Here is an 18,306-nt window from a genome sequence, read left to right on the forward strand (position 1 = left end):
GGGACCCAGTGCACGGGAAAGTCTGTGTGCACCTTTGAAAACTGGGGTCTCCGTTTACCCAGTCCCGTGGAGCTCCTGCACACAAGCCCAACTGGCCTTAAATGCCAGATGCTCCAGGGGCTCTTTCTCCCTGTGCAGGATCCCCGCATGTGGGAGTTTGATATGGGACTCAGAACTCTCACTCCTGTAGGTGAGTCTCTGTGAACCAGTTAGTTTCCAGTCTGTGGAGCTTCCCACCCAGGAGATATGGGGTTGTTTATATGGTGAAATCACCCCTCCTACCTCTTGATGTGTCTTCCTCTTTTTCTTCTGGAGTCAGATATCTTTTTTAAGGTTTCCAGTCCATTTGGGTGAAGAATGCTCAGTCTTTAGTTGTGAATTTTGTTGTTTTTAGAAGAGAGGTTGAGCTCTAGTCCTTTTATTCCGCTATCTTGAATGCATCTAATACATTTATTTTTATTAATAGCTAAATATTAATTTATTTTAAATACCATGTAGTTAATTGCAGTTGGGAGTTGATTTCTGTTCTTTACATGAGCTATCTAAAGATAAGTGAGAAAATATTCTTTACAACGAAAATATTAAACATTTTTGTTTATCTCAGCATTTGTGGTATAGAATAAATAACTTACATTCTCTCATAAGAGACATTTTTTAATGGATAGCTATCATAATTAGAGTTATAGAAATAGCTGCCAGTTATAGATGTATAGTTAGAGAAGCAGCTATTGTAGTTATAGCAATGCTGCTACCCAACAAAGGCGATGTATTTATCCAATAAATATTTGTGCAGTACCTCAAAAAAAAGAAAAAAGTAGAAGGTAGTCAAAAAAGTGAGTATATGTTACAGATGGATAGAGTGAAGGTGAAACATATTCAGAGTAAGATAAGAAATTCATTTTTCAACTTGTTGAGTTCGTGGTATTTTTTTTTTTTTTTTGGTCTTTTTAGGGTCATACCCATGGCATATGGAGGTTCACACACTAGGGGTTGAATCGGAGCTGTAGCCCCCAGCCTACGCCACAGCCACAGCAATGCCACAGCATCTGCATCCTACAGTACAGCTTATGACAATGCTGGATCCTTAACCCACTGATCTAGGCCAGGGATTGAACCTGGATCCTAGATTGATGGATACTAGTCAGATTCCTTTCCACTGAGCCATGACAGGAACTCCTGCAGTATCTTTTAGACATATAAAAGAAAATGTAGACTATCCTGTTATATATAAAACAATCTTTTTTTTGTAATAGTGATATTTAAAACTTTGATAGTGACTGAGACCACTAAGGAAATAAATGTTGATAAGAACTGAGATTTAAGTCCTTCCAGATTAAGGAATCAGGGAAAAGTAAAGGAAATTGAGAAGGAACCACTCAGGATGGTAGTAGATGAGAAACCAGGAGAGCATCCTGTCTTGTATGCCATTTGAGAAAAATGTGATTTCATTGGAGGGACGAGTCAGTTGCTGCTGTTCTATCAAGTGCTGGTAGGACTGAGAACTGACCTTTGGGTTTAGCAAGATGGAGCATTTTTGTTGGAATGGAGTGAATGCCTGATTGGAGGGAATGAAAATCAAATAGAAAAGGTGGTGTTCCTTGTTGAACTAGATTTTAAGGATCATTGAATCATTCATGCATGTAGGAGGCATAACAAGTTTTCTAGCAGTAGAAACCATGTTTGAAGTAGAGGTCTTAGGATTACTGTTGAAAGAAATGCTAATGTATAAGGTACAGAAGCCCAAAACATTGTCCCATGTTTAGGAGATTGCAAACACAGTTATAATGTGTTACGGCATGAGCAGCAAGAGGTAAAAGTGGAGATGAATAGTCAACCAAAAGATATTTACTGACCACCTGCCATTGCCAGGCATTGTTGTAGGCCCAGGCATTGTCATAGGTGCTGGAGATGAAGTGTTCAAGGAGACAAATTCCCCACCCTAAAGAAGTTTACATCCTAGTAGGCTCGTATTATTGAAGAACCTTGTACTTCAGCTTAAGGACTTCGGACTTTTTCCTGAAGGCCAATGGCTTTAACCTTGTGTTGCTGCTACCCATTGGTAATGTCAGATTCAGTTTGGGGTTTTCTCATATATTTTATTATCATTATTTATTATTACTGCTATTACTTTGTTAAACCATCTATTTTGATTATATGGTATATCAGGTTCCGTTTGGGGTTTTCTCATATATTTTATTATCATTATTTATTATTAAAACTGTTATCTTATAAAAGCATCTATTTTTTTTGTACTTTTTTTTTTTCCTTTCAGGGCTACACCTGTGGCATATGGAGGTTCCCACGCTAGGGGTCTAATTGAAGCTACAGCTGCCAGTCTGTGCCAGAGCCACAGCAACGTCAGATTCAAGCCGCGTCTATGACCTACACCACAGCTCATGGCAATGCTGGATCCTTAACCCACTGATCGAGGTCAGGGATTGAACCCGCTACCTCATGGTTCCTAGTCAGATTCGTTTCTGCCGCGCCGTGGCAGGAACTCCTTTTTTGTCTGTATGTTTTTTTTTAATTTTTAAGTTTTTTGTTTTTAAAAACATGTTTCAACCATCAGTACATTTTTTAGATTATTTAATTTGTTTTTGCCTTTTTTTTTTGATGTTCCCAGGCTGAGGCTCAAACCTGTGCCATAGCAGTGACAATGCCGAGTCCTTAACTCCTTGTTTTTGCCTTTTGGAACATGCCGTATATTTCATAATTTAAAATAGTAGATGGCTAGTAGGACTGAATGTACCTTTTTCAAATGAGGTCTTAATTTTTAAATTTGTACTTTTTTTTTTGTTCTGGGTAAGATGTAGAAAGCTCATCAGCAGCACTCAGTCCATTAACTCCACCATCAGTGGAAGAATCTGAAAGCACATCATCTGCTCGGAGGAGGGACTCAGGCATTGGGGAAGAAACAGCTACAGGTTCAGGAAGCAACGTGGACATTACTCCTCCTGTAGCATCTCCAAGTGTCAGTGCAGGCCCGGATGCAATCAGTGAGGTGCTCTGCACTCTTTCTTTGGAGGTGAATAAGTCTCAGGAATCCAAAAATGATGGAGGCCATGAGTTGGATAACAAGGCTGCAGCATCAGTTTCAGTCTCAAAAAACGTCAATGTGAAGGACATTCTCCGAAGCTTGGTTAACATACCAGCAGATGGAGTCGCAGTGGATCCTGCCCTTCTGCCACCAACCTGTCTCGGAGTGCTTGGTGATCTGTCTGTTGAACAACCTGTGCAGTTCAGATCTTTTGACAGGTACTGTGTATAGTCTTTTGTTTTGGTATGCTTATAAATATATGCATTATAAAGATTTAAAGCGTAAACAGGAATTTAACTTATCTGTTAGATTTTGTAGCTTCAGCATTAAGAAGGGATGCTTTGATCTTAAAAATTATAAGGATATTTTGTAGTATGGTTTGTGTGTCATTTCAGACTTTTAATTATCAACATAATAAGATTATTTAAAAATAATTTGAGGAGTTCCTGCTGTGGCACAGTGGGTTGAAGACCCAGCATTGTCTCTACAGTGCCTTGGTTGCTGCTGGAGTGTGGGTTTGATCCTTGGCTTGGTGCAGTGTGTTAAGGGTTTGGTGTTGCTATAGCTGTGGTATAATGCGTAGCTGCGGCTTGGGTTTGATCCCTGTCCCAGGAACTTACATATGCTGCAGGTGTGGCCAAAAGAATTTTTTTAAATATTACATTGGCAAGTTGTATATTAAATAATTTTTTCTTTGTTGCAGCTGAGAAATCACCTGTACTTAAAAATGGTCACCTTTCACTCCCTTGCTTCAATGCTGTGCCAGCCTTTGTGAAAACAAATGGGAATCTATGGATTCTAACATCTAGGAATTCAACAAAGTGTTCATAGTCTTGACAGCTTGAGAAAGCTTAGTGTAGATTTCTGACTTTCTTGATTCTGCTGACCTAAGAAATTGTTGGCTAAATAGCCTGAAATTTTTCTTCAGATTAAATCATTTGAAGGAAAGTTGTTACAAGATTCCATCCCTTTGAATATTTTATTATTTTTTTACAGAACCACAATACATTCATCAAAATAAGGACATTAACAGGGATATAATACTACCTTCAAATCTTCAAACACTTTTCAAGTTTCAATAATCTTCTCAATATGCTCTTTGTAATAGAAGGATCAAAATCAGAATTATGTGTTCTATTTTGTTCTGTCTCTTTATTCTTTTTCCATCTGACAAGAACAGTTCTTTAGTCTTTCTCAGAATTTAATCATTTTGACACTTTTTGTTTTTTGTTTGTCTTTTTGGGGCCGCACCAGTGGCATATGGAGGTTCCCAGGCTAGGGGTCAAATCAGAGCTCTAGCCGTGGGCCTGCGCCACAGCCACAGCAATGCCAGATCCGAGTCATGTCTGCGACCTACAACACAGCTTGCGGCAATGCTGGATCCTTAACCCACTGAGTGAGGCCAGGGATCAGACCTACAGCCTCGTGGATACTAGTCAGATTCATTTCCGCTGAGCCACAGCAGGAGCTCCTGATCTTGATGCTTTTGAAGATGAGAGCCTAGCTATTTTGTAGATTGTCCCTCAGTTTAGGTCTGTCTAATGTTTCCTCAGGATGAGATTCAAGTTAAAGCATCTTTGGCAATCATATCACAGAAGTAACACTGTTTCTTGCAATTGTATTCTAACAAGTGGCACATAGTTTTATCTCATTACTGGTCATATTCATTCTGATCATTTATTAAAATGCTATCTCCGAGGTTTTTCCACTGTTAAGACACTCCTTGTGAAGTGGTGCTAGGAAACTCTTATCCTCTTCAGAGGAATTCAGCACATTGATTATATGGCCTCTGGTTTCCTGTTTTATTCAGTGAATTTTGTCTGTTATTTACATTGATGCTCAGATTATCTCTGATTTGGCCAGTGGGAATACCTTCCCATTAGCTTCTGGTTTCTTTTAAGATATCCTTCTCATAATTTCCATTTGTCTGGTTGTTTATTTCTTTGTATCTCCTATTCTCTGTGTTTTATCTCATTTTCTTGTTGGTGAATTAGATATACAAGCTGGTTAACACTATTTCTGTAATTAAGATGTTCTGAAAGAACATAGGGAATATATAATTTTAATGGAAAGTCTTTTTGCCATCATCCTCTGTCATCTTTTTCCCTCTATTTTTGTTTAAAGATTAGGTCAAGGTCCTGGTATGATAAGAATGACAGAGTCTAATTTCCAGGTAAACATCATTTGGTGTATATATATGTGTGTATATATATATATATATATATATATATATATATATAACATGACATTATAGTTATAGTATCTGTTAGATTCAAATATCTTTTCCCTTTTTTAAATTAGGCTTTGTAATATGAGAGTTAGGATATTGACTCTAGAAATCAGACAAAACTGAGTTTTGAGTTGTGGCTCTATCACTTACTAGTGAATTGGGACAAGTTACCTCATCTTCCTGAGCCTCAATTTCCTTATCTTTAAATTATGTAATACTGGAGTTCCCATCGTGGCACAGTGGTTAACGAATCCGACTGGGAACCATGAGGATGCGGGTTCGATCCCTGCCCTTGCTCAGTGGGTTAAGCATCCGGCGTTGCTGTGAGCTGTGATGTAGGTTGCAGATGCGGCTCGGATCCCACGTTGCTGTGGCTCTGGTGTAGGCCGGTGACTACAGCTCCGATTCGACCCCTAGCCTGGGAACCTCCATATGCCATGGGAAGCAGCCCTTGAAAAGGCAAAAAGACAAAAAAAAAAAAGTAATACTATACAGCTATTAAAGAGAAAAAAAGCAGAGCACTATATACTGGTGTGAGATGATATTGAAGATATATTAATCTATAGGCCTTAGCATGAAGAAATTCAGAAATTTAAAAGATGATACCTGTTCTTAATGAGGGTATGAAAAAACACTGAGGGCATATTGGTATAGTCTATTCAAGAGAAAATTGGCAGTTAATTTTAATTAAAATTTAAAATGTATAAACTTAATTACATCTTTAAAAGTTTATACAGAAGATACATGCAAGTATAAAATGTTTTTGTGGAGTTCCCTTGTGGCACAGCCAGTTAAGGATCTGACTTTGTCCACTGAAGCAGCTTGGGTCACCGCTGTGGCAGCTGTGGCACAGGTTTGACCCCTGGCACAGAAACTTTCACATGCTGTGGGTGTGGCCAAAAATAGTTTTCTTCATGCAAGACGAATTTCATAATGAAGCTAATACGTTTTGAGCTTTTACTTTGTGAAGGTTTATTACCATACATTTTATAATAGTATGTTACTGGATGGATAGATAGATGCTATATTTATTCTTATTTTACAGGTAAAGAATCTGAGGCATAGGGAAAGTAAATAATTAGCTTAGACTCTTATGCTAATAAATGGTGGAGCTACGATTTAAACCATGGAGGATGGACTTTACACGCTGTCATTTAGCTGTGCTGTGCAAATGTAGTTGCCAGTTTATGAAGAATTGGTTACATGTGTTGTTTTCTATACATATAGTTAATATTCTGCAGCCATTAATGAGAGAAAAGGGCACCCCTATCTATTGGTGTAAAATGATGTTGAACATCTATTATTAAATGGAAAAAGCAGAGTACAATTTAATTTGGAATTCATGATCATTAAAAAAATATGCATGTTCTCATATGCCTCAAAGAGTATACAACAAACTGCAGTGGCTATATTTTGAGGGTGAGAAGAGGTGTATGTAAATCATTAGGTTTTTTAAAATTCACAATTTGCTTAAATTTGTATTAATCTTAGATTGAATAGTTAGAAGTAGTTAGAAATTAAAGGTAGATTTTTAAATTTAATATATCTTACTAATATACTCAAAGCTGTTTCCTTATAAATGTGCTGATTTTCATGTATTTTTGGCATTTATTTCTTTTTAAATAGTGTAGACATTGTCTATGCCATAGTGCTACCTTCAGTGATTAGGTTATGAGTTTATTTAGGAAAGTGTGCTTAAGGAATACATTTTAAGGGGTTTATTGAAATAGAAAACAAAGGGGAATTTTGGTGATAGCATTTTTTAGGATGTTATTTGAAACTAGCATGTCTGGTATGAATTTAACGTATTGTCTGAAAGCAAGCAAACTTCTGATCCCCCCTCACCCCCTTTTTCTTAGCAAGAGACACCTTTTGAGAAACTGTTTTCATGCAGCTTTAGACCAGAGGAATATCTTGGAGAATTTCAAGGCATCCCTCTGATCATGGATTTATCTCTGGAATGCTGTGTCAGAAATCACAACTCTCCTCATATCTTAAGAATTATCAACTTCCAAGCAGTAGCTGGAAAGTTGAGAGTAACAGCTACACAGTAGAACCTTGCTGAACCCCTGCCAGGGGGTGGGCCCTTGTGGATGGCAAGGTGTTTGTGTTCATTCCCATGCCAGAATTCTTGCTCTTATCTAATTTGAAGATCCTCTCTGGTGATTAGTGGATGCCAAGGATTTATCTTGATAAAGTTCAAGGGCTTGTCTGGTTTTTCCGACTAGATCCTTAGGGACTAAAGTACTAGGCTTAAAATGCCCTTTTCTTCTTTAGTGAACTGTTTGTATGTTAAAAGAAAATAGCATTTACGTGAAAGTTTGTGATGTTTCAAACTGATGTAATTCCGAAATGGAACTTCTGAACCTTAGTGGTCTGGAGGACTTTGTTGCTTTCTGTCTGTTGTTACTAAATAAAATATTTTCAAAAAGTGTCCCTAGTTCATGCAAGGAAAAAAAATGTCGACAGTGTTTACACTTTCTATTTATGGAGGCTTAGGAAAATTACTTCTTTCTCATCTTTAAAATGGGGATAATAATGCATAGTACTTACCTCAACGGGCTGTTGTAAGTATAAATAATTTGTGGGTTGTTATAAATAACGTAATTCATATATGTCCTTAGCATAGTGCCTCACAAATACTAACTACTCATTAAAGTTGGTGAGTATAAAAGAAAAAAACAAAAGCCAAAATATGTGAGGTTTTTATTATTATTTTTTTAATAGTTGTGAGATTTTAAACTTTATTATTTGATTTTTAACTGAAGGATTGGAAAACAGCTTACATAACTAAAAGACATATCTGTCTTCCAGCTTTTTTAATGCCAAAAAGTTTGAAGTGCTTTTTGTTAAAATTGGTTGCAGGTAGTAAAAATTCATTATTTCTTAAATATTCACAAGGGTTTCACTTTATCTCTTTAGAAACCTAAGCTGTAGCATGAGAATGACTCCATTTTATTAAAACTGTAACATATGCTTTACTAGTTTAGATTTATACTTTCAGACATGATAGATAGGATAGCTCAAAGAGCCCCCTCTGTTTAAGATTTGAGACTTTTACACAGAAATTTTATAATTTATAAAGTAAAAACAGTTGGTAAAGGAAATGAAAATATCCTGAAATCTGCCTATGGTTTAATGTTCTTTTAAGAGAATCATTGTGACTGAATTTTCTTTGTTTTTACATGGCCCAAAGCTAAAGCATTATTATGTTACTTTCTCAGAGATAATTTGAATCAGTCAGTGAACTTGGAAATTGATTAATTTTATTTCTCCAGTATGTATTAAGTACTTAGCTGGTGTAAAGAATGCAATTTATTCCATTTGTGAGCAGATGTAGTTTATGTTTTAGTAGTAGTATATATATAATTTTATATCTTGGAAATATTTTATTACCATTTTTTATAGATGAGTATAGTATAGAATTATTTTTAAATGTTAATGATGTGGTAATGGTTGCACAACTCTGCGAACATTCTAAAAACCACTTAATCATGCATTTTAAAAGAATAAATGATATAGATATGAGTTATATCTCAATAAAACTTAAAGGTGAGTATGAGGAAAGAGTTCAAATTAGAGGCTTATTTAGATAAACTTGGACTTGTGGGGCACTTTTGCTGTTTACCTTGGCATATTGCTTTACCTTTCTCAGCTTTATTAATTTTTAAAATGGAAGTAATATGCATGTTAGGATTGTTTTGTAAATCGAGGAATAATTCTTGGCATAGTCTCAGTGCTTAATCATAGGTACCGTTAATAATATGTAAGTTTAGATAATAGGATCATACAGGACCTCAAAGAATAGTGTGTTGGGAATTTTGACTTGGCAGTCTGAGGAGGCTTACCTTTGAGCAAGGTTTTGAAAGGTGAGAAGGAAGTTTGCTGGCAAGAAGGACTAAGAGGAAGGCATCTTGGTAGAGAAGCAGCACATACAAAGGATTGGAGTTGTGAGATGATGTACATGTTCAGCTCAAGAACCACAAGAGACGATTGCAGAAATGTGTCAGGAACACTAGTTCCATGTAAATTCATGTAGGAAGTCACACTTCAGAGGTGTTAGGAATGAGGATGTGTGAAAGATCTTGGACAATAAATACAGCTTCTATTCATGATTGAAAAATTATTAATGGCAATTGTTAGAAATGAGGTCAGGTTCTTTTGTTGTCTTTTATTAACTGTGCCGTCTTGCACAAATAGAGATTGCACACAATTATGGGACATCTCGGGTAAATTTTTTGTTGTTACCAATTTTCCAACATTTTATTATGAAAATGTTCAAACATTTAGAGAAGTTGAAAGATTGGTTCGGTGAACACCCAGAGACTTATCATTGTGATTCTGCAATTAGCCTTTAACTGTTTGCTTCTTTGTGCAATTCTCCATCTTGTCATCTCTCTGTCCATCAGTCAGTCTTATTTTTTGTGATGCATTTTGAAGTTGCAGACATCAGATCACTTTACTCTTAAGCATTTCAGCATGCAAATCTCTAACCAGAGATCAATACAGTTTTTAAGGTTAAATGTACATATATTGAAAGGCACAAATCTTAAGGAAATACAAAGTTTGCATTCTTCTGTATGAGGCTTCCTTCACACAACAGTGCTTTTAAGATTCATCCACGTTATGTTTATCAGTAGTTTCTTTTTATTGCTGTTATTCCATTGTATAAGCACACAAGCATATTTTTATTTATTTTTCTGCTTAAAGGATTCTGGGCTAATTTTTTTTTTGAGTTTTATAAATAAAGCCTTTCTTTATGTTATTATACCTATTTTTTTGTGACCTTAAGCTATCTCGAGGAAATATTTAAGAGTGTGATTGTGGGTACATAGGGTAGGCTTTATGTCTTAAATTTCAAATATAAAAAAAGCAATTAAACTTTTTAAATGTTAATTTCTATTGTTCCTATCAGTACTTGCCTATTGTATGAGTTGACTGGATCTTGCTAGTTCTTTTGTGAACAAATGTGAAAGTAAATTCTCCATATTTTTCTCCCTCCTTCCCTGCAGAATAGGTTGCTAGGAAGTAAGTAGCTAGGGGTTTTCTTGAATAAAAGACTTTTAAATTTTGACCTAGAGTAGGAATTATATAAATTACATTTGTATTGTTTTCTGAATGTACCACCAGCGTATGTGTACATACTCACACATGTGTGCACGCACACGTGCTCTCACGTACACACACACACACACATATATACACGGGGTCATATCTACTCACCCTAAAGTCAATAGTCTTCATCTGATATAAGCTCCCGTGATTTAAGCACATGGTTTTGGATTGAGGGCTCAGGTGGCTGTTGCTTCTATTTTTTAGTATATAGTTAACATTGGCAGTCACCCTTATAATGATGTGACACCAGCTACCCAAGTACATTGAATAAGCCATGCCTAGCACAAGAGAACTTGATTTAATTGGCAACAGTGTTCTCTGTCACATGACAGGCACTGAAGTAAAACAGAACCTATTTTACTTTGTATTATCTCTTGTGGATGTAACCACAAAAACAAAATGTATGTTTAAAGTACTGGAGTTATATAATTTCCACTTTTGAATACATTCATTGGTGTCAAGTATCTAAGTAACTTTATTTAGAAACTGAATACTTTAAAGGCGTTAAGGGAATACTTGAAGCTTGCAGTTACAATATTGTCAACAAAAGATGTGATTAAATAAATTGAATGTTGAAGACTTTAGGCTTATGGTTAACACCAGGTAATTAAAAGTAAGCACTGCTGTGGGAGTGCATTATATATCAGCTGTCCTCTTTACCTCATTAACTGGGTTTTTGCATGTTTATAGAGCTAACTTCAATTAAAAATGCCTTTTAAGTTATGCCTAATAAGGTCTTTTAGTTACTATTTTGGTATAAAGTATTACGCTTTAATTGAAATTGGTATACATAAATAACTGTTTGAATAATACCTAAGATGAACAAATTTGATTATTGGATATTTTTATGTCTGGATTTTATGCTTATGCATTGTTTTTTTTTTCTATGTAATATTATCCAAAGAAAGTCTTTGAGGGTTAAAAAGTAAAGCTTTGGTTGTATATATGTTAACAAAATTCCTAATATCTGCATTTCTTACCTTATAAGTTATCTAAGATTTTATCATTTCAACTTAGCGATGCCTTAAAGTCCTTGTAGAAACGTGTTGAGTTTTCTGCTTCACTTCTGAGGTTAAGAAAAAGTTAATTACTTTTCCACTTGAATGCCACATTTCTTTTTTACATATTATACCTTTGATTATATTTTGTTTAAGTTGGATAATAAAAGATTATCCTAAATTTAAAAATATAATAAATATAGGTTTACATGTTGAAATGGACTATTATATTTTCATAGAATATTGTCTCCATTCTAAAAAAAAGAAGTATAAATAAATGTAAATACATTTGAAGAGATTACTTTTCTTTCTTTCTTTCTTTTTTTTTTTTTGGTCTTTTTGTCTTTTTTAGGGCCACACCAGCGGCATATGGAGGTTCCCAGGCTAGGGGTCGAATCAGATCTGTAGCCTCCGGCCTACGCCAGAACCACAGCAACTCGGGATCTGAGCCACGTCTGCGACCTACACCACAGCTCACGGCAATGTCAGATCTGTAACCCACTGAGTGAGGCCAGGGAATGAACCCACGTCCTCATGGATGCTAGTTGGGTTCATTAATCACTGAGCCACTATGGAAACTCCCCTGAAGAGATTTCTTATTGAAAGTATATTCTAAATTGTACATCAAAATAGATAAGAGAAAAAAGTTGTTTTCCTATTTTCGATTTTGAAATTGATGTGATTTTCTGTATTTTTAAAAATGTATTTACTTTCATTATTACAGAAGCGTCATCATAGCAACAAAAAAATCAACCGTCTTACCTTCCACGCTTACTACAAGTATACCTACCAATGCTGTCAGTGTGGTTTCTTCAGTAGATTCAGCCCAAGCCTCAGATGCGGGGCGAGAATCACCTGGTGAGTTTGTCGTCAGTGATATCATTAAAAAAGCTTTTCCATTCCATTTAAGGAAAACTTAGGGGTTTTGATAAAATTAAGAAGTTTTGTTAGGCATGTTATAAATTATTCTGCTTTTGTATTATGTTGTTGATTATTTAATACTTTTCTGAATAAATTTGAGTAGTATGAAATAGGTTAAATCAAGGATTTCATTTATTTATTTATTTATTTTGTCTTTTTTGTTGTTGTTATTGTTGTTGTTGTTGTTGTTGCTATTTCTTGGGCCGCTCCCGCGGCATATGGAGGTTCCCAGGCTAGGGGTTGAATCAGAGCTGTAGCCACCGGCCTACACCAGAGCCACAGCCACGCGGGATCCGAGCCGCATCTGCAACCTACACCACAGCTCATGGCAACGCCGGATCGTTAACCCACTGAGCAAGGGCAGGGACCGAACCCGCAACCTCATGGTTCCTAGTCGGATTCGTTAACCACTGCGCCACGACGGGAACTCCAAAATCAAGGATTTCAGTATTTTCTCCACTTAACTGTGATAGTATATGACATATGAGATTCTACTGGTTGGGTGGATGAATGAATGGCATGCTTATTAAAATTCTCTTTTCCTTTACCTGCACTTGAGAAGATGTGCATAGGTAGTGGGTTTACATGAGAAAATTTTGGTGACATTTGATCTCTTAATTTGGTTATCCATTGCCCCAAATTTATAGAGTATTCAGTAACTGGCTTTCTCTTGCATAGTGTCTGAGTTAGAGACTTGGGAAGGGAAGGCTGTGCCGATGTCTGTCATCATGCTGGCATTAGTCTTAGCATTCATTAACTTCTACTGCAGTTTGATTTTTGTAAACAAATCAAATATTTTTGGGTGCAAGGTCCTAAAGCCCTAGATGTTACTTGGAAGTTTAGTGATAATACCAGGTAAACTTGAAAACTGTGTCATATTAAAATGACAAAGGGGATATGACTTTAGGCAAGTGGTATTTTTCTAAGTGTTGTGCTATTTCATTAAAAAAAATTAACATGGTATTTTTCTGTGTGCGCTATTTCATTAAAAAATTAACAATTAAAAAAAAATTACCCCCCCCCCCAAGGATTCATTCATTCTTTTTACTCTGGAATGAGATTAATGAAAAATAAAAGGAATCTTGAAGGAGTGATTAGTTGGATTATATTACGATCAGAAATGTTTTTCCTTCGTCTTTTGGCACATCTCTGGCCCCCTGTCCATGGTTCTGCTTTTATTTCCTACGCTAATGTATCTCAGAGTTTTGCTTGTAACCTGATGTTTCCACTAGCCAGTTGTCAGAGACATTTAATTTTTCCTTTCTGTGTATATCATGTGTTCCCAAAACAAAGACTCTTAATTATCTCTTTTGTCCTCCCTATTTTTTTATTCTGTACTTGCATTAATGAAAACTTTTTTTCAAAGTTTTAAATGTGATTAGTTCTCTACAAATCGCTTAGTGTTAAATGATAAAAACACTCACAGTAGGTTAAGTTAAAAAAAAAAAGGCAATACTTTATGTACCGTGTAATCATAACTATGTGAAGTGTGTGTATCCTTTCATACATGGAAAAGTCTAGGAAATGTACGCTGAAGTTACTTGTTTATTTCCATGAGGTTAAATTACTGGAAACTTTGGCTTTAAAAATTTTTAATTTTAGTTTATTTTTCAAAAAATTTTCTGTACTCTTGTATTTTTTTTTTTTTTTTCCTTTTTGGCTGCCCCATGGCATATGGAATGCCCAGGCCAGGGATCAGATCCAAGCCATAGTTGCAACCTACACCACAGCTGTGGGAATGCCAAATCCTTAACCCACCTTAATGATGATTCTGGGCCAGGGATTGAACCTGCATCCCAGTGCTCCAGAGACACCACCCATCTCCTTGCACCACAGTGGTAATTCCTCGTATTATTTTAATCCTAGAAAAAAATAGTTGTTGAAGAAAAATTTCCGCAGAGAAATCAAAAGCTGCTGTGATAGTAGATAGTTTTGTACTACCGTGGTTTTTATTTTATTAAAACATTTTTTTTAATTAAAAGACCTTATTTTTTAAATCAGTTTTAGGTTATGGAAAAATTCAGTGAGAAGTAGAGAGTTCTCATATACCCTCTCAACCTCACTCCTTCTGCATTCCTCTGGTATTAGCATCTTGCAATAGTGTGGTATGTTTGTTACATATTTTTCATCATTCATTCTCTTGGTGAGAAAGTATAAAGGAGAACAAGTGCAGAACTCTAGCAGATTTTCCTTCTTCCTTATTGTTCATTGTACTCTTGATGCTTTTTTTTTTTCTTTTTTCTTTTTTCTTTACTTTGGAGAAGAGGCAATTTGGTAATCTTATTTTGGGCTGCTTCTAGAAATTTCTGTTCTTCCACTCCCATCCAAAGCCCTTACAAAAGGAAATTCACCATGATTTTTCTAGACTAGCCCCTGTTTGGAAAAATACAGAAGTTACTAATATTTTTTAATTCAGTGATAGTGAATTCCTAATAACTTCCCAGAAGATATATAGTAAATTCAGAGGTTCATAATATATGGAGTAAAGTATTATTGAAATAAGTTTTGAATACACTGCCCTTTAATTTCAGTTTATGGGACAAAGTAAATAGAATCCTCTAATTGCTTTTAAATATATTTTTCAAGATTTATACAGCCTTCAGAAGGGATAAGAAACCTAAAGGCTAACATATAGGCAATATTTGATATAAAACAGGATAATGAATTTCTTTCTGAAGCTATTGTATATTTTTCAGTAAATCCATTATAGCATAAAATACTCACCCTGAAAAACCATATGCAGAATTACAAAATAATTTGCTATTTTGAGGACTATTGTATTTATTGGTAAACCCCCACAAACCATGACTCCAGCCCATAATGTACCTTTTTCCTCCCTCTTATTTAAATTTTGTATAATTTGTGATGGTAATGTTTCTCAAATAGTTCCCAGTTTTTTGTGTTTTGAGCTAGTATTTTTAGTTCTTTGCCTCTCTAGTTCCCTTTATTTAAAAAAAAAATTCATTCCTTTTTAGGTCATTCGAAGTTGGCTTAGTGATGATGATCTTTCTTTTTGTCACTTGTTTTGATTCCCATTCCTGACTTTTCCTTTCCTCTTCCTCTGTCACTGTGCTACTGTTGTCTCTGTTTTAGTTTATTAGTTTCATTCCATTCCATTGATTTCTGCCATGAGCATTACTGCCTTGTTAAGAAATCTCACCCAATTGAGTGTTTTCGGTCATCTGATTTCTTATCTCCTGCAGCCCCATTTTTCATGCTTTTGCCTACCATGCTTGCCTTTGTAGTCTGTTCTCTTTTCACCTGGAATCCAAACCCCACAATGTGTGTGTGTGTATGTGTGTGTGTGTGTTTTGTCCATGCTCATGGCATGCAGAAGTTCCAGCACCAGGGATCAAACTCAGGCCACAGCAGTGACAACATCAGATCCTTAACCTGCTGTGTGGCCAGAGAACTCCAACCATCAATTTTAGTAACTGATTTTTGTTTTCTTTTTGGTAGATGTCTAAATTTAAATTATTTGATATTAAAAAAAATAGTCTGTATACAGTATGTTGAAGCTTATTTTCCTTCTTCTGGTTCAAGCAGGATTTGGGAAAAATGATTTATGAATGAATTGTTATTGTAATTACATGCTAAGGTGGCCAGTTTATTCTTGCAGATCTGTGTAAGTTAGGGGTTAGTCTTGGTTTGATCTTGGAATTTTTTTTTTTTTAATGAAAGTACAGTTAATATCCATCCATGTGGACCATAAGCCTTTGTGCCTTGGGATGAATTCAGTTCTGAATTTTATACTAAGTCAGCAACAAAAAATGAACTGTTTGTATTCAGTACCAGATGACTCCTTATTTAAAAATATACTTGATAGTGCACATTATATTAACAAAAATGAGAATTTCCTTGGAAGATACCATGTGAATAAAAAACGTAAAATATGAGTTTTGTAGCAAAAACATTTAAACTATTTGGAAGTTTTGATATAAAAATGGGATTTCTATGTCTTATATGTGGCACAATTAAAGAGAAACTGAGACTGGATCCCAGAAAAAGAATTAGAGCTTGTCAGCTTACGGGAGGTCAAAGATTCTTTTGTCAAAACAGTAACAACCAAGTCATTTTATAGTTTTGTGAAAAAATAAAGGATTTGTATACGCATTTTTAAACTGTATATTATTAAAACTGTGGTTAAAAAAAAAACTATGGTCAGTATACAGATTTTAACTATCATACAAAGGAATAATGTTTCTTTGCTTCTGTAGCATTTTATTAGCAAAAAAGGATAGTCTTATAATAATGGCACATCTTTCATAATAAGTGATAAAAGATTCATCACAGAACAGTATGTATATTTATAAAGAAAACTAAAAGAGAAAAGAGAGTTTTTAGTAAACATATTAAAATATAAATTTTAACGTTACTCATCAGTAGAGGTTTAATTGCCCAGAGTATGATATGTTTTATGATGCTATTACTCTTTTTTCAAGTATGTTGGGGTGTTTTTCAAATATGTTTGATTACAAAGGATAAATGATTAAAATCAAGCTAACCCAAGACTATTCTTAAGTAAATTTATGTGCTGGGTGTTTGCTAATTTGCAGAATTTAATAATTATGCTGCTTACTAGAATATTAGGCTTTCTGTTTATCAGAGCTATTCATACTATAAATTAGTGTGTTTGTTTTTCATATCAAAGGAAAATATTTGATTCTTTGCGTTATATAATATTTGACCCAGGAGGCTTATCTTTACTTATTCAATATACATTTCTTTTATTTAACGAAGAGTTTTAACTAGGCATATAGATTGTCCCTGCCTGACCTAGTCTGGAATGGGTGGGGAGGGAGAGAGAGGACAATTGAGCAATACAGTATTTAGGGACTAAATATTGGCATTTGTTTTAATGATACTTTATTGCAAAGGACATTATTTATTTAAACCCTTAGGGACCTTGAATAAACAATTGGCTATTCCCTGAATAGATGCTAGACAGATGATCTATTTACACTTTCCTTTTTGTTCTTTTGAATGTCTGGAAAACTGTCAGTTTGAAGGAGCCAGTTTATCAGTGCAAGGATAAGGAAAAGATAAGTTAGTATCATTCCACATGTTGGAAGTGGCTTCCACATTTGCATATGAGTGATCACTTGTTGAAAATATTGAATGTAAAATTAGTTAAAAATAAATTTGTCATAAATTTGTTTTTTTTAAATCTGAGTTGAAAAATGCAGAATATATTTGGAAGTTACATTTTTCTTTCTTGTAGGAATGAAGGACAACCTGGTGTGAAATTACTGATATGTTTAGTTTATTTTTTCATGACTTTTTTTTCTCCCCTTAAAACAATAGCTAGTTGCTTCACTTTGTTGGTAAAGTGTCTTCTTGTGATTTCTAACAAACAAACAACAACAAAACCCCTTTCTGCTATAGTCTTTTTTAGGTGAAAATGGGCATTACTTCTAGGGTAGTGTCAGGAAAGCATTTTTGTTGTAGTTTTATTATTGAGAGCCACGCATGCTCCTTGTCTTTTTCAAACTTTTGATACATATATTTCACTTCATTAAAATTAGAGTCAGTTTGCACAGTAAAAGATAATTTTGTTTCAAACTACTGTCTAAAGCCTTATATAAACATTTTCTTCAGACTTATTACTTCTTTCTTTTCAAGTAGGTAGGACCTTATGTGTTCCTTTCTGTCAACTTTAGAAAAGCTCAAGAAAAACTACCAATTAGTCCTTTTAGAGAAAATGTCTGATATACTCTAAATAAAGATGGTCTTTAAAAATTACCACCAAAAAAGAAAATAAAGCTAAGAAATATTTCATTAACCGCTGGTAATAGAAATCAGTGGGCAACCATGCTTCAGTGATCTTATTAAAGTTAAGAATTTAGAAAATTGCAAGTGTCATTAACTGAGTGTAATAATGCTATTTGGTCTCAACCTCATTGAATGTTGTGCAGGAATAGAAGGATTGGATCTGGAAATGCCAGATCCTGAAGAGTGAAAAAATTTGTGATTTCACCATGTCTTGCCCTCTGTTTTGAAATTGC

The 18,306-nt window shown here is 35.0% G+C and overlaps 1 protein-coding gene across 4 annotated transcripts in view; it reads left to right on the forward strand.

The window, feature by feature from the left end:
- The window catches only part of LRBA (LPS responsive beige-like anchor protein), a 709,127-nt gene that overhangs the window by 166,819 nt on the left and 524,002 nt on the right, over window positions 1-18,306 (forward strand). For all 4 annotated transcript variants that reach the window (XM_047799683.1, XM_047799685.1, XM_047799682.1 and 1 more), the window contains 2 exons: window positions 2,808-3,255; window positions 12,105-12,238. In XM_047799683.1, coding sequence (XP_047655639.1) covers window positions 2,808-3,255; window positions 12,105-12,238 — 582 coding nt within the window. The remainder of the gene's footprint in view (window positions 1-2,807; window positions 3,256-12,104; window positions 12,239-18,306) is intronic.

Source organism: Phacochoerus africanus, chromosome 10, assembly GCF_016906955.1.
Source record: "Phacochoerus africanus isolate WHEZ1 chromosome 10, ROS_Pafr_v1, whole genome shotgun sequence".
Classification (NCBI taxonomy): Eukaryota; Metazoa; Chordata; class Mammalia; order Artiodactyla; family Suidae; genus Phacochoerus; species Phacochoerus africanus.